Raw genomic sequence first — 25,804 nt, 5'->3', positions numbered from 1 at the left:
TGCTGGCTGATGCCATTCACATTTCACCAGGGCCTGTGCTGCTGACTGAAGCCATCCACATTAAACCAAGGCCAGTGCTTCTGGCTTAGGCCGTCCACATTACAACAGGGCCAGTGCTTCCTGTGAAGCCCCCTACACCACACCAGGGCCTTTGCTGCTGGCTGATACCATCCACATTACAGCAGGGCCTCTGCTTCTTGCTGAGGCCATCTTCACCACACCAGGGCCTGTGCTTCTGGCTGAAGCCATCCACATTACACCTGCGCCTGTGCTTCTGGCTGAGGCTATCTTCACCACACCAGGGCCTGTGCTTCTGGGTGAGGCTATCTTCAGCACACCAGGGCCTGTGTTGCTGGATGAGTCCAACTAACTTTCACCAGGGCCTGTGTTCCTAGCTGATACCGTCCACATTACACCAGGGCCTTTTCTTCTGGCTGAGGCCATCTTCTCCACACCAGGGCTTCTGCTTCTGGCTGAGGCCATCTTCACCACACCAGGAGCTGTGCTGCTGCCTGATGCCATCCACATTTACCCATGGTGTGTGATTCTGGCTTAGGCCAACTACATGTCACCAGGGTCTGTGCTGCTGACTGAGGACAACTAGATTTCGCCAGGGTCCGTGCTGCTGGCTGAAGCCATCCACATTACATGAGCGCCTTTGCTTCTGGCGTAGGAAGTCTTTACCACAACAAGGCCTGTGGTGCTGGCTGAAGCCATCCACATTACACCAGGGCCAGTGCTTCCTGTGAGGCCATCTGCACGATACCAGGGTCAATGCTTCTGGCTGAGTCCAACCACATTTCACCATGGCATGTGTTGCTGGCTGAAGCCAACTAGATTACACCAAGGTCTGTGTTGCTGGCTGAAGCCAACTTCATTTCACCAGGGCCTGTGCTGCTGGATGAAGCCATCTTAACCACGCCAGGGACTCTGCTGCTGGCTGATGCCATCCACATTTCACACTGGCATGTGTTGCTGGCTGATACCATCCACATTACACCAGGCCTGTGCTGCTGGCTAATGCCATCTTCACCACAGCAGGTCCTGTGCTGCTGGATGAGGCCTTCCACATTACACCAAGAGCAGTGCTTCCTGTGTGGCAATCTTCACAGCACCAGTGCCTGTGCTGCTACCTGTTACCACCCACATTACACCTGGGCCAGTGCTTACTGTGAGGCCGTCTTGACCACACCAGGTCTTGTTGTGCTGGCTGATGCCATCCACATTTCACCAGGACCTCTCCTTCAGGCTGAGGCCATCCGATATGAAGCCACGGCTAGTGCATCCTTTAAGGCCATATTCACCATACCACGGCCTGTGTTCTGGCAGAGGCCGTCCACATTACACCAGGGCTTGTGGTGCTGGAAGAGGCCATATTCATCAAGCAAGGGCCTGTAGTGCTGGCTGATTCCATCCACATTACACCAGGGCCAAAGTTTCCTGTGAGGCCATCTTCACCACACCAGGGCCTGTGGTGCTGGCTGATGACATGCACATTTCACCATGACCTGTGTTGTAGGCTGATGCCAACCACATTACACCAGGGCCAGTGCTTCCTGTTAAGCCATCTGTACGATAACAGGTTCAGTGCTTTTGGTTGAGTCCAACCACTTTACACCAGGGGTTGTGTTGCTGGCTGAGGCCGTCTTCACCACACAAAGGCCAGTTGTGTTGGCTGAGGCCATCCAAATTACATTAGGGCCAGTGATTCCTGTGAGGCGATCTTCACCAGAACATGGCCTGTGCTTCTGGCTGTGGCCAACTACATTTCATCAGGGCATTTTCTGCTTGCTGAGGTGCACCACATTACACCAGCGCCTGTGTTGCTTGCTGAAGCCATCCACATCACACCAGGGTCTGTGTTGCTGGCTGAGTCCAACTACATTTCACCAAGGCCTGTGTTCCTAGCTGATGCCGTCCACATTACACGAGGGCCTTTGCTTCTGCCTGAGGCCATCTTCACCACACCAGGGCTTCTGTTTCTAGCTTAGGCCGTCTTCACCACACCAGGAGCTGTGCTGCTTCCTGAGGCCAACTAGATTTCACGAGAGCCAGTGTTGCTGGCTGAGGCCAACTACATTTCACCAGGGCCTGTGTTCCTAGCTGATGCTGTCCACATTACACCAGGGCATTTGCGTCTGGCTGAGGCCATCTTCACCACACCAGGGCGTCTGCTTCTAGATGAGGCCATCTTCACCACACCAGGGCCTATTCTGCTGCCTGATGCCATCCATATTTACCCATGGCATGTGATTCTGGCTTAGGCCAACTACATGTCACCAGGGCCTGTGCTGCTGACTGAGGCCAACTAGATTTCACCAGGACCTGTGCTGCTGGCTGAAGCCATCCACATTAGACCAGCGCCTGTGTTTTTGGCTTAGGAAATCTTCTCCACACCAGGGCCTGTGGTTTTAGCTGATTCCATCTACATTTCACCAAGGCCTGTGTTGCTGGCTGAGTCCAACTACATTTCACCAGGGCCTATGTTCCTCGCTGATACCGTCCACATTACACGAGGGCCTTTGCTTCTGTCTGAGGCCATCTTCACCCCACCAGGGCTTCTGTTTCTGGCTTAGGCCATCTTCACCACACCAGGAGCTGTGCTGCTTCCTGATGCCATCCACATTTACCAATGGCATGTGATGCTTGCTCAGGCCAACTACATGTCACCAGGGCCTGTGCTGCTGGCTGAAGCCATCCACATTACACCAGCGCCTGTGTTTTTGGCGTAAGAAATCTTCACCACAACATGGCTTGTGCTGCTGGCTCAGGCCAACTACATTTCATCAGGGCATTTTCTGCTTGTTGAGGCGCACCACATTACACCAGGGCCTGTGTTCCTTGCTGAAGCCATCCACATCACACCAGGGCCTGTGCTTCCGGGTGTGGCCATCTTCACCACGTCAGGGACTGTGCTGCTGGCTGATGCCTTCCACATTTCACCAGGGCATGAGTTTCTGGCTGATACCATCCACATTACACCAGGGCCTCTGTTGCTGGGTGAGGCCATCAACATTACACCCGGGCCAGTACTTCCTGTGAGGCCATCTTCACCACACCAGAGCCTCTGCTTCTGGCTGAGGCCATCTTCAGCACACAAGGGCCTGTGTTGCTGGCTGAGTCCAACTACATTTCACCAGGCCCTGTTTTCCTAGCTGATGCCGTCCACATTACACGAGGGCATTTGCGTCTTCCTGAAGCCATCTTCACCACAACATGGCTTGTGCTGCTGGCTCAGGCCAACTACATTTCATAAGGGCATTTTCTGCTTGCTGAGGCGCACCACATTACACCAGGGCCTGTGTTGCTTGCTGAAGCCATCCACATCACACCAGGGCCTGTGCTTCCGGATAAGGCCATCTTCACCACACCAGGGCCTGTGGTGCTGGCTGATGCCAACTACATGTCACCAGGGCCTGTGTTTCTGGCTGGTGCTATTTAAATTACACTAGTGACAGTGCTTCCTGTGAGGCCATCTTCCCCACACCATGGCCTGCGATTCTTGCTGATGCTATCCACATTACACCAGAGCCTGTGCTTCAGGCTGAGGCCTTCAAATTCTACACCAGGGCCAGTGCTTCCTGTGAGTGCATCTGCATGATACCAGGGTCAGTGCTTCTGGCTGAGGCCAACCACATTACACTAGGGCTTGTGGTGCTGGCTGAGGCCATATTCACCATACCAGGACCTGTGATGTTGACTGATGCCATCAACGTAACACCAGGGCCAGTGCGGCTGGCTGATATCATCCGCATTTCACCAGGGCCTGTGTTGCTGGAAGATTCCAACCTCATTACACCTGGGCTTCAGTTGCTGGTTGAATTCATTAACATTTCACAAGGGCCTGTACTGCTGGCCGAAGCCATCCACCATATACCAACGCCAGTGATTCCTTTTAGGCAATCGTAACCACACCATGTCCTGTGCTGCTGGCTCAGGCCAACTACATTTCACCAGGGCCTATGGTGCTGGCTGAGGCCAGGGCCTGTGTTGCTTGCTGAGGCCAACTATATTTCTCCAGGGCCTGAGCTGCAGGCTGAGGCACACCAGGACTGTGTTTCTGGCTGAAGCCATCCACATTACACCCGGCCAGTGCTTCCTGTGAGGCCATCATCACCGCTTCTGGCTGAGGCTATCCACATTACACCAGGGACAGTGATTCCTGTGAGGCAATCTTCACCACAACATGGCCTGTGCTGCTGGCTCAGGCCAACTACATTTCATAAGGGCATTTTCTGCTTGCTGAGGCGCACCACATTACACCAGGGCCTGTGTTGCTTGCTGAAGCCATCCACATCACACCAGGGCCTGTGCTTCCGGATAAGGCCATCTTCACCACACCAGGGCCTGTGGTGCTGGCTGATGCCAACTACATGTCACCAGGGCCTGTGTTTCTGGCTGGTGCTATTCAAATTACACTAGTGACAGTGCTTCCTGTGAGGCCATCTTCACCACACCATGGCCTGCGATTCTTGCTGATGCTATCCACATTACACCAGAGCCTGTGCTTCAGGCTGAGGCCTTCAAATTCTACACCAGGGCCAGTGCTTCTGGCTGAGGCCAACCACATTACACTAGGGCTTGTGGTGCTGGCTGAGGCCATATTCACCATACCAGGACCTGTGATGTTGACTGATGCCATCAACATAACACCAGGGCCAGTGCGGCTGGCTGATATCATCCGCATTTCACCAGGGCCTGTGTTGCTGGAAGATTCCAACCTCATTACACCTGGGCTTGAGTTGCTGGTTGAATTCATTAACATTTCACAAGGGCCTGTACTGCTGGCCGAAGCCATCCACCATATACCAACGCCAGTGATTCCTTTTAGGCAATCGTAACCACACCATGTCCTGTGCTGCTGGCTCAGGCCAACTACATTTCACCAGGGCCTATGGTGCTGGCTGAGGCCAGGGCCTGTGTTGCTTGCTGAGGCCAACTATATTTCTCCAGGGCCTGAGCTGCAGGCTGAGGCACACCAGGACTGTGTTTCTGGCTGAAGCCATCCACATTACACCCGGCCAGTGCTTCCTGTGAGGCCATCATCACCACACCGGGGCCTATGCTTCTGGCTGAGGCTATCCACATTACACCAGGGACAGTGATTCCTGTGAGGCAATCTTCACCACAACATGGCCTGTGCTGCTGGCTGAGGCCAACTACATTTCATAAGGGCATTTTCTGCTTGCTGAGGCGCACCACATTACACCAGGGCCTGTGTTGATGGCTGAAGACATCCACATTACACCAGGGCCAGTTCTTTCTGTGAGGCCATCTTCACCACACCAGGGCCTGTGCTTCAGGGTGAGGCCATCTTCACCACACCATTGCCTGTGCTGTTGGCTGAAACCATCCACATTACACCAGCGCCTGTGCTTCTGGCTAAGGCTATCATCACCACACCAGGGCCTGTGCTTCTGGGTGAGGCCATCTTCAGCACACCAGGGCCTGTGTTCCTTGCTGATGCCGTCCACATCACACCAGGGCCTTTGCTTCTGGCTGAAGACATCTGTAAATGACCCAGATTATTTATCTTATTGATATTTTTCAAACAGGGCAGCACGGTGGCACGGTGGTTAGCACTGTTGCCGCACAGCAAGAAGGTCCTGAGTTCAATTCCACCATCAGGCCGGGGTCTTTCTGTGTGGAGTTTGCATGTTCTCCCCGTGTTTGCGTGGGTTCTCTCCGGGTACTCCGGCTTCCTCCCACCGTCCAAAGACATGCAGCTTGTGGGGATAGGTTAATTGGATAATCCAAATTGCCACTAGGTGTAAATGTGCGAGTGAATGTGAGTGCGAATGGTTGTCTGTCCCTGTATGTTAGCCCTGCGACAGACTGGCGACCTGTCCAGGGCGTACCCCGCCTCTCGCCCTATGACAGCTGGGATAGGCTCCAGCGCCCCCCGCGACCCTGAAAAGGATAAGCGGAAGCGAATGGATGGAATGGATGGATATTTTTCAAACACTTAAATCCCTGAACAAATTATACCTTATAATATAGATTAGACTCTTATTTTGAAATTCGGAACGGGCAACTTCCGGGAAGGAAGATCGTACTGCTACTGCTTGCTGCAGAAAAGGTTAATGAGAAAGTTATCGTTTCCCATCCATCTTTAAATTAGCATCTAGCTGGAAGGCGAACAGGTATGTTTGTGTATTTTACTTGTTGTTAACATTTCGGACAATTTGTAAATTTATTACTTGATTGTTAACAAGTTTATGAGTGATCTAGCAGGCTGATGCTAGCACCTCTTGTGCCTTTTCTGTGAATTAATTAGCATAAGGGAAACGTGGTTATATCAAGTGAATGTTTATTTTGTTTTATGTTATGATTACAGCTCTTACGATGTTTCTATGGTAATTTGTGAATAAATGGGTTGGAATACCCCACCATGGTCCATCCGTAATGATCATTGAGTGCATCGTCTGAATAAAGTCCGCCTGGAATGCTACAGTAAGAGCTGATCCCCCGCATCATCCTGCTGCCACTCTGCACCACGGAACCACGAGGACGAGTCACGGAGCTGTGTTGCTATTCGTCTGTGATTGACAAGACATTTCACGGAGCAGCTCAGCGCAATTCTATGGGTCTTCTAGACAGAGACTTTATGATCATCATGCAGCTGGCTTAATGGTTTGATGTGACGGTCAGAAAAGGTATGGAACATTTCATTCAAATCGACAAGGAAAGGACATTCATTCTCATCAGTGGTGGTTAAAGGGAGAGAGAAGGTCGTCAACTACTGTGGACATCTGCTGCATTAAGACACAATGGACATGAAGTAATAACAAGTGAAGTAATCTTGTTTATTGGTATTTACCGCCACCACTGTTTATTTATCATTCTTTCTACTGACTCAAAGGGGGCATTTGATTCAATTTGTAACTGTACAGTCTTAACGGTGTATTGGATTTGTGTTTAGCATAAGAGGTTTACTTTACCACATCAGTTTGCACCAGCTAGCAGGTTGCATTCATTATTTTATACATTTCTTCTCAACGTTGTGTTGTTTATCTGCTTCTATTTCAACTTGGTTTAAAGTGCAAAGATTCTCCTCCCTTCTGTTAATGCAGCCTCTAAGTTATAGTAACCACAAGCAGCTCATTAACGAAAGCCTGCAAATTTATCTAATTTGCAGGCTTTCGTAAATAACATAAACATGAAGGAAATGGAGAATCCCTCCTCACAAACAGAACTAGAGCAACAGATAGTCGACCTGCAGAATAAAATCGAAAGGCTTAAGGCGTCTCTTGAAGACACATCAGAAACTACAGAAATAGAACTTTTGGAGAAGGAAATTCAACGCAAAGAAGAAACGTTGAACAACTTGCAAGGCGAGCTTAAAGAAGGCCTCCGACGCTCCACTCGAACAAAAATCCCAACTCCAAAGGCGCTCGAAATGCAACAGGAGGAAGCAAGAAAAAGAGAAAGAAAGTTCATCTCAACATACGAGAGATGGAAGGTTCAAGCCCGAGAGTCAAGAAAGCAGCTCAAGTCAGGCATTAGTAAAGGAGAGCTGGCATCTTTGATGGATGCTTTGGAGAAAGAGAAAGAAACTGTGTTAAACACTTACCTTGAAATACGAAGTCACATTACACCTTCTCCAGAATTAAGACGTCATGTTGACAGTTGTGAAGCAGTTACAGCCGAAATTATGAAAGTTACCTACGAGAGAATGTCAGACCTCGATGGTGATTATGATGCAGAACAAGTACATCGCCGTCTCAGGGAGCTGCTTAAGAACAGCTACGCACGCTCCATCTATGGATCCACTGCATCTAGAGTGACAAAGTCAGTCCGTAGTCACGAAAGCACCACTATAACACTCAAACGGGCGGATGCCGCAGCAGAGCTAGCTGCTAAGGAAGTTGAATTTGAAGGGTTGCTGGAAGAAGAGAGACAAAGGGAGAAGATAGAGGAACAGCAGAGAAAAATGGAAGTAGAAAAGCGCAGACTTGAACGCCTTCAAGCAGAAAAGAATTTAAGGGCTGCTCGGGCCAAACTACAGATTTACAGCCAGGTAGCCTCACAGGAAGGCAGTCTGCATTCCTCTAATAGTTCAGTGGGAAATCATCATGTTCCCCCTGGTATCGGCCATCCAGCTCCCAACGTCACAGCATCACCACCCGACATAAACGTGTCATCCCTTGCCCAAGCCCTACAAGACAGTATGGCTCTACATAGACTTCCAGTTCCAGAGCCGTCTGTATTTAATGGTGACCCCATTCAGTTCATTGAGTGGAAAACTTCATTCATGTCACTTATTGACAAAAAGGCCATCTCCCCAGCAGACAAACTTTATTACTTGAGGAAGTATGTAGGCGGCCCAGCTCGTAAAACATTGGAAGGAACTTTCTATAGAAATGACAGCGACGCTTATAAGGATGCGTGGAACAAACTGGATAACAGATATGGCCAAACCTTTATCATACAGAAAGCCTTCAGAGATAAGCTCACAGATTGGCCAAAGATCCAACCTAGCGATGCAGAAGGATTAAGAGACTTCTCAGATTTCTTAAACGCATGCCAAGATGCAATGACACATGTGAAGAGCCTTGAAATACTGAACGACTGTGAAGAGAATAAGAAGCTAATCCTCAAACTACCAGAGTGGATAGCATCTCACTGGAACAGGAAGGTTACTGAAGCCTTAAAGGGCAATAAGGAATTCCCCAGTTTTAAGGACTTCGCCACATTTATGGCGACAGAGGCAGAGATTGCTTGCAATCCGATCACCTCAGCTTATGCCCTCTGCAGCTCTGAGTCAAGCACTGCAAAACAAGGCAGCAGAGACCCTAAGAGGAACAAGGCAAGCGTTCTAAACACACAGACTGAGGCTGACACCGAGAGGCTCAAGCCAGTTAAAGGAAAGAAAAGGCCTCCTTGTGCCTTCTGTCAAAATAATCAGCACAGACTACATGGATGTCCCAAGTTTATTGCTAAAACTCTGGAGGAGCGTCGAGATTTTGTCAGAGAACATAAGCTCTGCTATGGCTGCACCAAACCTGGACATAGTGCAAAAGACTGTCGACATCGACACTCATGCAACACGTGCAAGGGTAAACATCCCACTTGTTTACACGATGACAACTATGTAAAGAAGGAAAGGGTCCTGCCACAGGAAACCGCTATCTTGAGCAACGCCGGCCAAACGGAGGCTGCTGCAACTTCAATGTCAGTGATTACTGGACAGCCAACTAACACATCAATGATTGTGCCTGTGTGGGTGTCAAAAAGGGATGCAGGAACTGAGAAACTGGTTTACGCCCTGCTGGACACACAAAGCGACACGACATTTGTTGACCAGGAACTGAGTGATGTACTAAAGGCAGATTCCTGTCCAGTTAAGCTGAAGTTAACTACTATGATCGGACGTGATGTGATCGTAAAGAGCCAAAGAGTCTCAGGGCTTTGTGTTTGGGGTTATCGCTCTTCCCTCCTCATCAACCTTCCTCCTGCTTATACCAAGGATTGCATACCGGTAAACAGAACCCATATCCCAACAAGCGAGACAGCTAAAAGGTGGAATCATCTCTCCAAGGTCATAGAAGAGATTCCACCTCTACAGGACTGTGAGGTTGGTTTATTGATAGGCTATAACTGTGCACGAGCAATGGCACCAAGAGACGTCATAACGGGAGGAGATGATGAGCCTTACGCAATTCGTACCGACTTAGGATGGAGCATAGTTGGTGGTGCGTCGACATGCCCCGACACTTCAAGTACGGCGGGACAGTGCTTCCGAGTTGCAGTCAGGGAGCTCCCACCAGCCACCCCGGCAGATGCCATTCGCATTCTAGAGTCTGACTTTAAGGATGCTAAGGAAGACGGCAAACCAGTGTCTCAGGAGGACATCCTGTTCCTGGACAAACTCAAGAACCACATCAAAAAGAACAGTCTAGGTCACTACGAGATGCCGCTACCCTTTAAGGAGAGACCTACCTTACCTGACAACAAACAGCTTGCAGTCATGCGTCTGAGCCATCTAAAGAGGAAGCTCTTAAAGGATAAAGGGTACAAAGAACAGTATGTCAAGTTCATTGAGGAAGTCATAGAAAAGGGTGATGCAGAGGAAGTCCACGATGATGGGAAAGAGGGCGAAAAATGGTACATACCTCATCACGGTGTATTCCACGACAAGAAGCCAGGCAAACTGCGCGTGGTATTCGACTGCTCTGCCAAGTACCAGGGAACCAGTCTGAATGATCATCTGCTCACTGGTCCTGACCTGATGAACAATCTCAACGGCGTACTCCTTCGCTTCCAGTTGCACTCCACTGCATTGATGTGCGACATAGAGAAAAAGTTTCACCAATTTCATGTGAGGAAGTCGGATCAGGATTACCTGCGTTTCCTTTGGTGGAAGAAAGGAGATCTCGGTGCACAACCCCAAGAATACCGTATGAGGGTGCATATCTTTGGCGCAGCCTCATCACCTGGTTGTGCGAACTATGGATTGAAGCATTTGGCTACAGAAAATAAAGACCTATACCCATTAGGCTCTCAGTTCATTCTGAGAAATTTCTATGTCGACGATGGAGTCACAAGCACAGACAGCTCAGAGAAGGCTATCAAGTTAGCAGAAGAAGCCAGAAGACTTTGTGCCCTGGGTGGTCTTAGGCTCCACAAGTTTGTGTCCAACGACAAAGCTGTCCTGGAAAGCATACCAGCAACTGAACGTGCATCAGACATTAAAGACCTCAACCTTGCCTTTGATAACTTACCTTCAGAGAGAGCATTGGGTATCCAATGGCACGTCGAATCAGACTGCCTGAAGATCAGCACCAACCTTAAGGAACAGCCTGCAACGCGCCGAGGCATATTGTCCATTGTTGCATCCCTGTACGATCCCTTGGGTCTCATAGCCCCTTTTTTGCTCATTGGAAAGGAAGTGCTGCAGCAGATGTGCTGCCATGGAACAGGTTGGGACGACCCTTTAACCAACGAACTTTGCCCACGGTGGGAGAAATGGAAAAACGACCTCAACAACTTGGAGAGGATAAATATACCCCGAAGTTACGCCCCGGCAGATTTCGGAAGGGTTATCAAACGTGAGTTACATCACTTCTCCACTACTGGCTATGGACAGTGTTCATATCTGAGGCTTAGCAATGAAGAAGGAGACATCCACTGTGCACTAGTCATGGCCAAGTCTCGTGTTGCCCCAACAAAGGTCACCACGATCCCAAGATTAGAGTTGACGGCTGCAGTCATCTCTGTGAAAACCAGCAATGTTTTGAAGGAAGAACTTGGATATGCGGACATTGAAGAGCATTTTTGGACCGATTCCAAGGTTGTACTAGGGTACATCAATAACGAGGCTCGACGTTTTCACACATTCGTAGCCAACCGTATCCAGAAGATTCATCTCTACACGAATCAAAGGCAGTGGAGATACGTCCCTACCGACCAGAATCCTGCGGATCGTGCTTCTAGAGGTTGTTTCGTCAATGAGCTAATATCATCGAACTGGTTTACCGGCCCTGCATTTCTATGGGAAAAGGGAGTTGACCTCTCAGAAGAGGTGGCTCCGGAACTGTCAGTCGGAGATCCAGAAGTTAAGGAAACACGGACTCTAAACACGGAAACTGTAGAACAAGATTCTCTTACTTATCGGCTGACAAAGTTCTCGTCCTGGACTTGCGCCATCTGTGCAGTGGCTCGCATTCTTCGAAGGATTAACAAGGATAAGTCAATTGGCCTCTCTACAGTGCATGAAAGAGAAGAAGCAGAGCGCCTCATCATCAAAGATCTGCAGAGACAAACATACTCGGAGGAAGTGCGGCTATTGAAGAAAGGTTGTCAGCTGCCACCTCATAACAAGCTGCATCACCTCAACCCCTTCTTGGACAACAATGGTGTGATTAAGGTGGGAGGTCGACTCCGTGATTCAAACCTTCCTCTCTCAGTCAAACACCCTACCATCATTCCAAAGGAACATCATGTTACAAGGATGATCATAGCATACTGTCATGAAGAAGTCAAGCATCAAGGCCAGGGGATGACTCTCTGTGCAATTAGGACAAGAGGTTACTGGATACCAGGAATTGGTAGAACGGTTGCATCCTATCTTCGCCGATGTGTAGTTTGTCGGAAGCTTCGGAGACGGACAGAAGAACAGAAAATGGCCGATCTCCCTCCAGAGCGAGTAAATCCATGTCCACCCTTTACCTACTGTGGAATGGATTGCTTTGGACCCTTCTATAGCAAGCAAGGACGTAGTGTGCGAAAACGATATGGTCTCCTTTTCACCTGCTTCTCCTCTAGAGCCATCCATATTGAAATGCTGGGGGACCTATCTACAGACTCATTCATAATTGGGCTGCGCTGCTTCATTGCTATACGTGGAACCGTGCGCCAGATCAAATCTGACCAAGGCAGTAACTTCCTAGGAGCCAAGAATGAACTGCAGGTAGCCCTCACGGAATTAGATGGTGATAAACTGACGAACTTCCTTTCTAAGAAGCAGTGTGACTTCATCCTAAATGCTCCTGGTTCAAGTCATGTTGGTGGAGTGTGGAAGCGTCAAATTAGAACAGTCAGGAGTGTTCTCAACGCAACCCTTGGACTCTCACCTGGAAACCTACTTGATGCTTCCCTCCGAGCATTCTTCTATGAAGCAATGACGATAGTTAATAGTCGTCCTCTCACTATTGAAAACCTACATGATCCCAACAGTCTTGACCCACTGACACCAAACCACTTACTTACCCTGAAGTCTACCATGGCCCTTCCTCCCCCCGGCAAGTTCATAAGAGAAGATATGTATGCGAGCAAGAGATGGCGCCACGTACAATATTTGGCCGAGCAGTTCTGGAGCCGTTGGCGGAAAGAGTACTTGGCCAACATTGCCTTTAGACAACGCTGGCACACCCCAAAGAGAAACCTGCAGATCGGGGATATAGTCATAATGAAGGATGAAGACTTGCCCAGAAATGAATGGAGGTTGGGAAGAGTCGTAGAGACTACAATGGACAGAGATGGACTGGTTAGGAGAGTGAAGCTATGTCTAGGTGACAGGAAACTTGGCAAAAATGGTGAACGTCTTACTAAACGGTCAGTGCTCGAACGGCCAGTTCAAAAACTAGTCTTATTGTTGGAAAATGACTAGTTCATTCCTTGCATACTATGCTCCTGTTGTTTGGTCATTATTTGTATTATGAAATCATTTGTGTTCTCTCTTCCTATGGTTATGGAGTTATGATGTTTGGAACACTAATGATTTGGTGGGAGTGTAAATGACCCAGATTATTTATCTTATTAATATTTTTCAAACACTTAAATCCCTGAACAAATTATACCTTATAATATAGATTAGACTCTTATTTTGAAATTCAGAACGGGCAACTTCCGGGAAGGAAGATCGTACTGCTACTGCTTGCTGCAGAAAAGGTTAATGAGAAAGTTATCGTTTCCCATCCATCTTTAAATTAGCATCTAGCTGGAAGGCGAACAGGTATGTTTGTGTATTTTACTTGTTGTTAACATTTCGGACAATTTGTAAATTTATTACTTGATTGTTAACAAGTTTATGAGTGATCTAGCAGGCTGATGCTAGCACCTCTTGTGCCTTTTCTGTGAATTAATTAGCATAAGGGAAACGTGGTTATATCAAGTGAATGTTTATTTTGTTTTATGTTATGATTACAGCTCTTACGATGTTTCTATGGTAACTTGTGAATAAATGGGTTGGAATACCCCACCATGGTCCATCCGTAATGATCATTGAGTGCATCGTCTGAATAAAGTCCGCCTGGAATGCTACAACATCTTCACCACACCAGGGCTTCTGCTTCTGGCTGAAGACATCTTCACCACACCAGGGCTTCTGCTTCTGGCTTAGGCCATCTTCACCACACCAGGAGCTGTGCTGCTTCCTGATGTCATCCACATTTACCCATGGCATGTGATTCTGGCTTAGGCCAACTACATGTCACCAGGGCCTGTGCTGCTGACTGAGGCCAACTAGATTTCACCAGGGCCTGTGCTGCTGGCTGAAGCCATCCACATTACACCAGCGCCTGTGTTTTTGGCGTAGGAAATCTTCACCACACACACGACACAAGAAATATAATCAGAAATCTGATAGTGAAGACGAATAAAAGATCTCGACTTAGCTTTCCTAATAATAACACAGAAAAACAAAAATGTACATGTGTAAGTGGAGATTATTTATACACTTATTCACAAAAAAGATTAAATTTGTTCATTTTTCATTCAACAGTTCACTAAACTCTGTTTGATTTGCTCAGCAGTCTTGGCTACATAAAGAATGCACAATAAAGCAACACTGGAGAAACCAATAGACATTTTCAATTCTTCTCTTATATATGTGCTCATTTTATTTTTACCTATAAACTGAAGCACAAGCGTAAAGAAACATAGACATTTGAATCTGTCTGAATGTAAAGATCATATCTCTCAGTCTCTTTTCTTCTTGAGTTACTAACAAAAAAATGTATTGTTTTGCTGTAATTACACTGTAACATTACTTCTTCATTGTGAATTTCAGCCTCCTTTTTCACATTTCTGCTGTTATTCTTATGCAATCAGACTGTCACAGCTTTCCTGTTCCTCATTTGTTACCAGCTAGAGTTGGTATTAATTAATTAGGTTGGTTCTCAGGAAGATATGATGTTAAATCCTTTCCTCCCTGCTTTATATTTTGCTGTATATTTAGTATACAGCACCCCCTTCTGAACGAAAAGGGATTGTTACAACAACGAATCCAGAAAAAAAAATCCTAAGACAATAGAGGCAATATCCTTGTTAGAACCGGCCGATTTATTTATGCCCTCTTTAATGGACATTTGTTTTTGTTCTAGGGAGAACACAGGAAAAAAAGATTCTATGGGCTCAAATATTTATGACCACAATCATAAATATATCGGATCAGTATCATCGATACCACTCTGAATTTTACTTGGTATCGAATCGGAAAGGAAATCAGTGGTATGCACATCACTAGAAACAACGGTCTGGAAAGAACTTACGAGTTCTCGTGGTCTCGCGGGATTTCCCAGCGTTGCCTAGCGACATGACTCTCAATCGGTTCCGCGAGGGCTTCTCTGGCTTTCTAAAGTATTAATGTTTTTGGAAGTGTTTGTTATGCGCGGAGACACTCTTCAGTTTTCCAGTCTCCTGGCATATTATTATTTTTTTTAAGTGACATCTAAAAATGTCTTTTGTAGTTGCTCAGTCCCATTTCATTTTCGGTGTACGGACTGGTGTGAGGAACAATTTGTGTTTCTTTGACGAGCAAACCGTCGTCTTCCCCAGCGGAAACAGCTGCGTGTGTTTCAACACTGTCCAAAGATGGCAGCGGTTCATTTCAGGTTCGGTCATTTTTAGATGTCTAAGTCATAGCTGACTAACTTAGAAATTTCTACCCTGGTGATGCTCTTGACAGATAATACAAGCACGAAAGTTTTTTTTTTTTTTAGTATTTAACAGCATTTATTTCTGTTGGTGTCGTCTCTCCAGGCTCAGAGAGAAGTCAGGGAATGCGTGCTATGACCATCAGCTCCAACAGACGTTACCTGGCAGTGTCAGATTATGGGGAGAGGGCCACCGTCACTGTGTTTGACCTGCAGCATGAGCAGGGCAGAAAGAGAAAAATTCTGAGTGCAGGAGACATGTCTGTTCAAGAGTTTATCTGCATTGCTTTCTCTCCTGATTCCAAGTACCTGATAGGCCTGACAGAGGGCCCTGAGTGGATGCTGATCCTCTGGCTTTGGGAGAAACACAAACTCCTGGCAACACTGAAGACACCAAACACAAATAATCCTGTCACCCAGGTGAGTCATCTGTGCTGCATCAGTGAAGCTTGTATAAATGCAGGCATACACATGCTGAACACGTTATTATTATAGTAACTGTTTCTCATCAGGTCAGCTTCAACCCTTACAACAATACACAGCTCTGTGTGAGTGGAACCGGTGTTTTCAAGCTGTTCCGCTACTCAGAGGGGGCCCTGAAACAGAGCAGTGTTGCAAAGGTTGAGTCCATCAATTTCCTGTGCCACACCTGGATGTCAGAGCACAGGGTGATTGCTGGCACAGACACTGGCAGGCTGCTGGTGTTTGAGTCTGGAGACCTGCGAAGAGAGATCAGCATGACTTCTGTGCAGGGCCAGTCTGCCAGGTGAGAAAGCTGGACCACATTAACTGGTGCTATTTTACATGAAGCAGCCTCTGTGGCTCACCTCCACCCCATGCTGTTCCTGCCATTTTTGACCCAATCAGGGTCAAGTCCATAATCATAATGGTAAATAATCTGACCTCAAAACCAACTAATTTTATTGAATTCTGTCAGTTGTACCCAAAAAATATCTAGCATAGAGCTTTTCATGGCTACCAAAAGCACCTGCTAATCTGGGCAGCTGGGCAAATATAAATGCCCCAAACTATTATTATATATTTTTTACTTGCAAATGATGTATTTAAAAATGAAAATTTGTAATATGGAAATATGCCTCTTGAAAATATGTAGGAAAAGTTCAAAGAAGATGTTTCAAAGCCTGATATTGCCTTGATATGATGTTAATGATGAGTCTTTGCAAACTTTCAGCCATGATTGTGTCTGATTCCTTGTGTCTAACTTCATTGTTGTCCAACAAATACACACCAGTGGAATTAAATAAAGACTGGAAATGTCTGAGCAGCTAGTATCACTCATAACATGTGGCAATGATTAAAAAAAGTAGTGGAAAAATTGGCAGATATGTTGAAACATGGAATGGAAATGCGTATACCAAATGATAACCAGTGATGTTCTTGCTTATAACCGCTTCCCTCTGCACAGGCAGGTGGAGGTAAAGAAGATCAAAGATGCTAATGTGGATGAAGGTCCCTCTGTCCCTTCCATCACAGCAATCCTGTCCTACTCCAAAGGCTTTGCATGCTCTAGGGGTCCTGGCACCGTTTTTCTGTTTGAGCAGACAGATGAGAGTGGTTACAGAAAGACCAGGGAGATAAAGGTAAATGTTCAAGCTTTATTTCAGAAAAGGTGGAAAGTGTAGTCTTTGTGTGTACATGGGTATGTTTGTGTCAGATCCCTCTAGATGCATACTGCAGTGGTGTGACCTTGGCAGAATACCAGCAGATTGACACCATATGCTTCAGTCCAGCAGAGGAGACTTTGGCCATCAGCACAAACCGAGGACAGCTGTACAGTGTCAGCCTGTCCTCTGTGGACATGAACAAGGTGTTTTACAGTTACACCTACCAGCACCACCAGTGATGGGGTTCATCATTTGTATAAGTGAAATTACTGCTTCAACTGTCCTAGCTGGTATTTTATTTTCTTCCACATGCCCCCATCAATTCAGATTATGTGGAGCTATTTACTACATCCATTCTTACACTGACCTCTTCTGTACTTGGAACATTACTATAGTCGCTGGTCGGCAGCCAGAAATACATATGTATTATTTTGCTGTTTTACTTTTTCTTTTATGTATGATCTCACTTCCTCTTCTTTTTTTTGGTGGACCAATTGTGCTCATTTCCAGTTGGATATTTTTAACAGTCTTTGTATGCAGTAGCAAAGAAAACAGTAGCGAAGTCTTGTTGAATGAAAAGAAAAAGGTCAGTCCAAGAAACATGGAAGAGTTTTCAAATAATCCAGCAAAAAAATAATTTTGTCTTTATTTGCAGCTCTGTATTTTTATTCACAGACTTTGTTAGAGTAGTTGTCTTATACTGGGCCTCGGTACACCCCCTCAGTTCATTTTTTATCTGAAACAAGCTGTTTTAGCTTCTCTGTCTTTAAGTTAGTTCTCTAAGGTAACCTTTTTACAGATATTCCCTCTCTTTGACATCATCTAGAGTAGTTGTGGCCCACATGAGGTCAGTGGTAGATTAGGATTTAAATGTAAAGACACTGCACTCTTTGATAAACTCCCCATCAGAATTGAGTTGAGATTATAGGCTGAACTCAATTCTCATGCAGCATGGCTCTCCACAACAGTGCCAGTTTCTCATGTGACCCCTTGGAAAGTTAATTGGCCATCCATTCTCTAGTGAAAAAATGCAAAAAAAAAAAATCATTTTTGTGGTTGTTTTCTCTTCTCTTCCTTCATTGTCTTCTTTCTGTTGTCTACTTCCACTGTCTTTTTTCTCCACTTGTTTAAGGCATCAGAATTCTCTTTAGATGCTTAAAGTTGATGTTGTCTTTGCAACTCCACCAGGAGGATAAACTACACTTTGAGCTCCTGTCCCAGTCCTTCCACTCCAGCTCCATCACTGGGTTGTCCATCTGCATACGCAAGCCCCTCGTAGCCACCTGCTCTCTGGACCGCTCTGTCCGCATCTGGAACTACGAGACAAAGTAAAACACATACACACAAGTCCTTTTATTTATATATATATATCAGTTTTTGGCAGGTTGATACAATATAAAACTGCCAACAAAATGACATGTCATGTTTCTGAGCCCTTGCTGTTCTCTCTGTTTTGTTGCTAGAGTGTTGGAGCTGTACAAGGAGTTCCAGGAGGAGGCGTACAGTGTGGCTCTACATCCCACAGGCCTCTTCATCCTTGTGGGGTTTTCAGACAGACTCAGGCTGATGAACCTGCTTATCGATGACATCCGCACCTTCAAGGAGTTCACTGTGCGCAGCTGTAGAGAGGTAGAGTTTGCTTCACATTTGTGTTTGCAGTAAATCTGAACAGCCGATACTGAAATAATCAGAGTATTACTAAATTTATGGGTGAAATGATTAATCTTTACCCCCTTCTGTTGTGTCTCATCCAGCTGTGTTCTGTAAATCCGTAAATACAGAATCCTGGGTTAACGTGTTCAGTATTTACTGCGATATCTGATAATTCATCTTAAAGTGGAGCATTATAACATTTCCCACTCAAAACTTTTGTGCTTGGACTCTGTCTTTGTCACCTCCTTCCCTTTTCAGTGTGCTTTTAGCAACGGTGGCCACATGTTTGCAGCTGTCAATGGAAACATCATTCAAATCTATTCTGTTACCTCTTTTGACAATATCCTTAATCTGAAGGGCCACAATGGAAAGGTGAGTCAGCTGGAGTATGTGTTACAGAGGAGTCCCAGTGCTTATTTGTTATTCTTATTTACTGGTATTTCATTTAACAGGTGTGTCAAATTGAATGGAGCCTGGACGACAGCCGGGTGGTGTCTTGTGGGGTGGATGGGGCAGTGTACGAGTGGAACACACAGAGTGGCAAGCGGGAGTCAGAAAGCGTCCTAAAGTCCTGCAGTTATACAGGTGTGGCCTTCTCCTCAGACTGTAAGACCATCCTGGCTGTGGGAACAGACCTCACTCTGAAGGAGATCCAAGACTGTCAGGTCAGCAAGCACAGCTGACTCCTGGATTTGTTCTTTTAAGTTGCCGCAAATCAACAAAACATCTCAAGCAGGAACAATGCTGTTTTTTCTTTCTTTTTTTTAAAAAAAAAAAAGGGTTTATTATTGTATTATATCCACAGGTACTGAGGGAGGTTCCAGCTGATGAGACAGCTCACACTGCTCTTGCAGTGTCCCATTCTGGTAGAGTGGTCTTCACCGGGACCTCCAGTGGGACTGTAAGGGCAATTAAATACCCATTACCTATCCAGAAGGAATGGATCACATACCAGGCTCACTCTGGGCCTGTCACCAAGGTGAGCAGAAGCACTGATTTGCTCATTAAACTGATCAGAATACTTTATTGATTCCTAGGGGAAATTGTGTGTATCAATGTGATGTGAGATTGATACACACACAATCTCACATCGTGTATGAAAAAATCGATTGACTATGATGCTGATCATTAAGAAACAAAGAGTCCACCCACTAAAACATGTGTGTCCTCAGATGGTGATCACGTATGATGATCAGTTCCTGCTGACAGTGTCTGAAGACGGCTGTCTGCTGATTTGGAAAATCATTGATAAGGAAGGCAGAGGTCTAAAGAGCAACAAACACATAGTCCACACGGAAGAGATCCTTATCACCAAGTCAGACCTGGAGGAGAAGGTGAGTAAGTGCATAGTGTGACACCCCCCTGTAGTTTTTGATTCTGGACCATCAGTGCAAGTGGTCAGTTATGTGTTTGTAATGTTATAGCTTTGGAACATCACTCAGTGCAACACTCAGTGCATCATTGGAAGTCTCCAGCAGCCTAGGTCTATTTCAGCATAACTAAGGATTCAGGATCACCTGATCCAGCCCTAACTATATGCTTCATCTAAAAGAAAAGTTTTAAGCCTGATCGTAAAAGTAGACAGGGTCTCTGAAAGCTGAAGTCTCTGCCCCCTAGTCTACTTTTAAATATCCTAGAAGGAACAACCCTTAGTGCTGTACTGCATGTGAGGTTTTTAGTTGCCAGATGAAGCCCCCCCATACATGGCTAGCATGCATCCATCCACGCATACTTACAGTATATACATACATAGATACAGAGGTGGCAAAAGTACGGATATTCCGTACTTAAATAGATACTAGTGTCAAAAAAGCCTGTTTTAAAAATGTGAGGAGTAGAATGTAAAGATTTGATTAAATGTAGGGAGTAAAAGTCAACAGCTGTCAGAAAAATACCTACTCAACTAAAGTATAGATACCTGAAAATTCCTTTCAAGTACAGTAACAAAGTATTTGTACTTTATTGATTCCTAGGGGAAATTGTGTGTTTGTACTTTGTTACTTCCCAGCTCTGTACATACGACCATTTTCGGCTTCTTATGATGCCCCAGCAACCAGGACCAAGCTAAGGTCCTGGTTGCTGGGGCAGCATCTCAGCAGAGACCTCACTCTCACCACTAATCCTGGTCTTTCGGGGACCTTGAGGTGTTCCCAAACCAGATTTAACTTCTCCAGCATCTCTCTTCAGCCTTTCTCTCTTTAGTACATGCCTGAAACACCTCATTTAGGAGGCCTCCTGGTCAGATGCCTGAACCACCTGAGCTCGCTCTTTTTGATGTGATGACGTAGTGGCTCTACTTTGACTTCCTCCTTCATGAACAGGCTCCTCACCCAGCCCAGACACTCTTTGGAGGAAGCTCATTTGCACTGCTTGTATCCATGGTCTTCAACCACTACACACAACTTGTGGTCGTAGGTCGGGGTGGGAATGTAGCTCAGCCAGTAAATCGACAGCCTCGCTTTCACACTAAACAGAGTCTGGGGTTCACATTACTGCAGACGCTACAGCAATCTGTTCGTCCCAAGTAGTATGAGGTACACTTCATGTGTTATGTGTCTGGTTTAACTTATGTATGTACGACACTTTAGAAGAATACTAAAAGAATTGCAACAAGGTGACAGCTGTCATGTTATGGTTAAAAGAAGAGGTTTGAATGTATGTTCCTGCGTCTGCTTTCAGACCCAGCACATGCTGGAGATGAAGATGCGGCTGGAGGAGCTGCAGATGGAGAATGAGTACCAGCTCCGTCTGAAGGACATGAACTACAACGAGAAGCTCAGAGAGCTGTCTGACAACTTTGTCCAGCAGATAGGAACTCTGAAAACATCCCAACAGGTGTGCCTCTGTTACACTAGAGCTCAGCTTAACATAGATTTACAAACCGGTTCAAACTTGAAGGTCAAAATGTCTTCCCAAGACTAGCAATCATCAGTTGGTTACTTTTGACATTGATCGATTGAGTCAGTAGCTGTTGCCCTTGATGAATCAGGTATCCTACCTTTACTGCAGGCCATGAAGACAGAGATGGAAAAGCAGGAATGTGAGAATCAGCAGAATTCTGCAGAGCTTATTATGAAGCATTCGAAAGAACTGAAGGATTTAGGTAACAGGAGAACAGGATCAGCGCAATCTGTTATCTTTATTTCTGTTAGTGTTTGGTGTTCATAATCTTTTAATCACACACAGAGCTATCATACAGCCAGAAGCTGATTGTGGAGCACGAGAAGTACCAGGATCTTGAGCAAAAACATCAAAGAATGCTGGAAGACTATGAGAAGCAGCTCAAGTCTGCAGAGGACAGAAAAATCCAAGCGGTGGAGGAGCTCACAAAGATGTACGAGGCCAAGCTACAGGAGAAGACCCAGCTCCTCGCTCAGGTCAGTTATAAGGAGCAGGAAGAGGAGGTGGTGGTAAGTTAAATAGTGCAGCACGGAGTTGAATGAAACCAGTAATCTTTCGTTTAGTGTCAGGAGGACGCCGAACAGAAGATTAGTGTTTTTAAAGCAATCATAAAGCAGGCTGAAGAGGATGAGGAGAGGAAGATTCTCGAGATTCAGACCAATTATGAGAAGAAAATGAAAACTGAGAAACAGACCAATGCAAATCTGAAGGGAAAAAATAGCATCATGGCACAAAAGGTGAACAAAGCTTCTGTTATTCACTGAATGTTTGGTTCTGTTGCAGAGCATCGACTCTGTCTCCTGTCTGTCAGCTCACATCAGCTGCTGTTCTCTGTGTGTCTCCTCTTTGGTTGGTTGGGCGCTGGTGTGTTCACAGTTCATCAGTCTACAGAAACGGATTGATGACAGGAGTGCTGATATAAACAAACTGAAGCAAGAGCGGCAGAGGCTGCTTGGGCTGATCCGCTCCCTGGAGAGTGATATTGAAGACCTGAAGAGGCAGATCTCTGGACATGAAAAGACCAGTCAGGACAAGGTGACTGAGATCAGAGCTTTCATTTCCCTGACAACCAAACATCCACTTAGCAGAATTTTAAACAGTTTTACATTTTGAAGCCTCGACATTACACATATGGAGTCAGAAGTGACAACGTTTATTAAGTTATCATTTAACACTAGCTTTAACTCTATAAAGCATAAAGTGACATTTTAATGATAAGTTTTGACTCATAATAAGATTTGGGAACTTCTCTCCCCCTGAGTTCCTGCTCTTTGTTGTGCTCAGTGCTCACTTATTTGTTCCTCAAGTTTTTCTGCTTCTTTGTACATTCCTTCATGACCATCCTAATAGCTTCACAGATCTCCCTCCAGGAATCTGCTGACATTTATGAGTCATTATATTGATGCTGTGATAATTATTCCTTATTTTGAGATGATGATTGCAGTGAAAAATAGCCAGAAATACACAGGACGAACAGGCCAGTCACAACAGCTGTGGGCTGCATGGATATGTCTTCTTGTTCTACAAAGGAGCACGTCAGGTTATGTTGTAGGTTTATTGAAGGGTGTCAGAGGGGTTGCAGTTGTGATGCAGGTGCAGTGTAGATTTCTCAGCGAAGCTTAAGTTCCGTGTTACTGTGCATACATTTATGGGAATATAACAGCAGGAAAGCATATCTTTAAGTGCTGGGTTACTGAAAGACAGACAAGTTTTCCTATATGCACTTCAGCTCTGAGCTCTTCTCTACATTAGCCGGACAATTGTACTGTTGTAATTCAGTTGGACCACATGACATATGCAGACTGATCTGGACCAGATTCTCCTGACATTGTTCAGAATTCATGTATGAAAACCTTTGAACTCTAAAACCGTTCGACCTGTTCATGTTCTCACAGGATCACATCATCTTGTGCTTGAAGAGAAAGAATCAGGAACTGGAGAAGTTAAAGTTTGTTCTTGAATTCCAGCTGAATGAGTTAAAGCAGAAAACCGAGCCTCTGCAACATGACATCAGTGTGAAGAAGGAGCGGATCAGTCAGGTATGTGAAAGATGAAAAAGCTTAGCACTGTGTTAACACATGGTTAGAAAACAAATGTGGAAACTGTTGAATACATAAATATAGATGATTCATAATGGTTCCTGTACATTTTCTTGCCATTTGAATAATGTTGAGTTAAAAAGTTAGACAGAAATAAAGTTTGCTGTGCTCAGTTGAGCTTGTTTTAATTGATCTGATAGGACTGCATTAGCAGTCAAGTACAAACAGTGTCAACACTACCAGTGACAGTGTCATGCTATTTCTCCTGTTCGGCAGCTGGAGGAAGAGCTGATACAAACCGACAAGAGCAATGCTCAGCTGAAGCTCACCGTCTCTGAGCTGAAGCTCAAACTGAAGACCAGAGACAAAGAGATGTGCAAAGAGAGTCAGAAGGTCAGTAAACAAACAACGCTTCTTTTCTAAAGTAAAGAGGCAAAACTACATAATCTGTGTCATTGTGCAAATAATTGTGGACCTAACTCTTTTGAGAAAGAAGTGGCATTCAGAGAATCTCGAATTGAAGTCTTATGGAGAAATCTGCAAAGAAAGCTTTTTAAACCCACTGGGCCAGAATCAGAGTCAGCAAATCTTTTTTTTAATCAGATTTGAGGTATTGCTAACATTACTGCCAAGTGGCAAGAATAGGTCCTAGAAGGACTTTGGCTCCACCCAAAAGCTCTTGCTTACAAGTGGCAGCCAATCAGAGGAAATGTAGGGTGGCAGAAACTAAAACCTATTTCAGACACAAGGTGAACAGCTGCATGAAGGCCAAGTATAAGGTAAATAAGGATTGTTTTTAACTGTGAATCTACTGGGCTACATGCACTGTAGTAAAATCGAGGAATAAAAATATGAAGCTGGAAGTGAGCAGAATAGATCCTCTTTAAGCTTTGAGGATAAAAGTGTAATAAAAATCATTCCCTTTTTAATATAAGAATGGGCTTCTCTTGTTTTTTGTTGTCAGGTCAAAGATTTAGAGACGCATCTTCAGCGATTGAAATCAGACCTGCACAACTGTGTCAGCTTCATCCAGGAGCCTAAAACCCTGAAGGACAACATACAGATGATATACACTCGATATGTCCAGCAGACTGAAAGGGTAAGTGTGCTAAGAAAGACCCCAAGAGCTGGCTGGATGCTGGGAGGGCTTGAAATCAAACTGAAGTGTATGTCCCATTTGGAAGGTGGAGAGAACCAATGCAGATGATACTGTTCAGAAGGCGGTGCGTCACCAGTGTGATCGACAGGAGAGGACAGTAAATGGCCTCAAAATGAGGCTGGTCAAATCTGCTGAGGAGCACGAAAAGGTCTACGCCAAAATCATGAAGGTTAGTCATTACCCAGATCACAACAGTACATTGGCATTAGTCATTAACAATGCAACTCTGAAGTCCTAACATATCCTGTATGACAGAGTGTGAAAGTGTAATGTGGAGTAAAGACCTGCTGAATTGATAATTATCTAGCCACGACTTTGGACTTTGCAGGAAAACATGACTCTGATAGCTGAAATCAACGAGCTGCGGAAGGAGCTGCATTTGGCCAGGACTCAGGCTAAAGACGTCAAAGCTCAGCTGGCTCTCTTAAAGAAGCCCAAGAAGTCACAGCCCATCTTAGAAGAAGCAGCCTACCAGGACCCCAAACAGCTAGGAGTCAGCTGATCGTCTTCTACCTCAGCAGGAGCTCTGCAGCAGCAGATACACATGAAAATCATATAAGAACAAGTTGTTAGTAAGATTGTTGTGTTCATTCTTAATGTAAATTGATAATGAAAGTGTGGATTTGTATGTTACTATAGTAATTTACTGCAGAAAACAATCATATTGATAGAGGTTTGATCACTGACAGTGAACCTGTTCTCATTTCCAGCAAGTCAAATACTGCTGTTTAGCCAAAGACGCTGGTGTCTCCAATGTATACAAAAGATGTCCTTTAGCAGTGGCCCTGTGTAGTGAGGCGAATCTTATTCCTCATGTCACAACTGCAATATATATATCATTTTCATTTTTAGCCTAAACATGTAGTTCTAGTGTCTAAACCAGAGAAAAGGGAAAATAAAAACAAAATTGAATGTTGAGTGAAAGGACACAAACCAATATCTCCAGGTTCTTGTCATTCCTACCATCCCACGTACCTGTGTGCTCTTTAAAACAGGTTTCATAAACATCAGCTTTATAGCAGCCATGCAGATATTGTTTCTAAAAGAATT

General features: G+C 45.4%; 1 protein-coding gene across 2 annotated transcripts; it reads left to right on the top strand.

Annotated features, from left to right (window-relative positions):
* Positions 1-14,079: 14,079 nt before the first annotated feature.
* On the top strand, positions 14,080-25,691 carry cfap57 (cilia and flagella associated protein 57). 2 transcript variants are annotated; one of them, XM_019354808.2, is made up of 21 exons: positions 14,080-15,335; positions 15,484-15,797; positions 15,890-16,143; positions 16,804-16,978; positions 17,053-17,205; positions 18,191-18,330; positions 18,466-18,631; positions 18,914-19,027; positions 19,108-19,320; positions 19,461-19,634; positions 19,828-19,989; positions 21,335-21,490; positions 21,665-21,758; positions 21,842-22,032; positions 22,120-22,293; positions 22,433-22,591; positions 23,524-23,595; positions 23,872-23,988; positions 24,560-24,694; positions 24,780-24,923; positions 25,083-25,691. In XM_019354808.2, the coding sequence occupies exons 1-21, from the start codon at positions 15,179-15,181 to the stop codon at positions 25,254-25,256; spliced, it is 3,438 nt and encodes a 1,145-aa protein (XP_019210353.1). In that variant the 5' UTR covers positions 14,080-15,178; the 3' UTR covers positions 25,257-25,691. The 2 variants fall into 2 exon arrangements, with proteins under 2 accessions (XP_019210353.1, XP_005452321.1); XM_005452264.4 differs by having other exon boundaries at positions 14,082-15,335; positions 23,452-23,595.
* Positions 25,692-25,804: the final 113 nt, after the last annotated feature.

This window comes from Oreochromis niloticus, linkage group LG5 (genome assembly GCF_001858045.2).
Source record: "Oreochromis niloticus isolate F11D_XX linkage group LG5, O_niloticus_UMD_NMBU, whole genome shotgun sequence".
Classification (NCBI taxonomy): domain Eukaryota; kingdom Metazoa; phylum Chordata; class Actinopteri; order Cichliformes; family Cichlidae; genus Oreochromis; species Oreochromis niloticus.
This window is presented reverse-complemented; position numbering and strand designations above follow the sequence as displayed.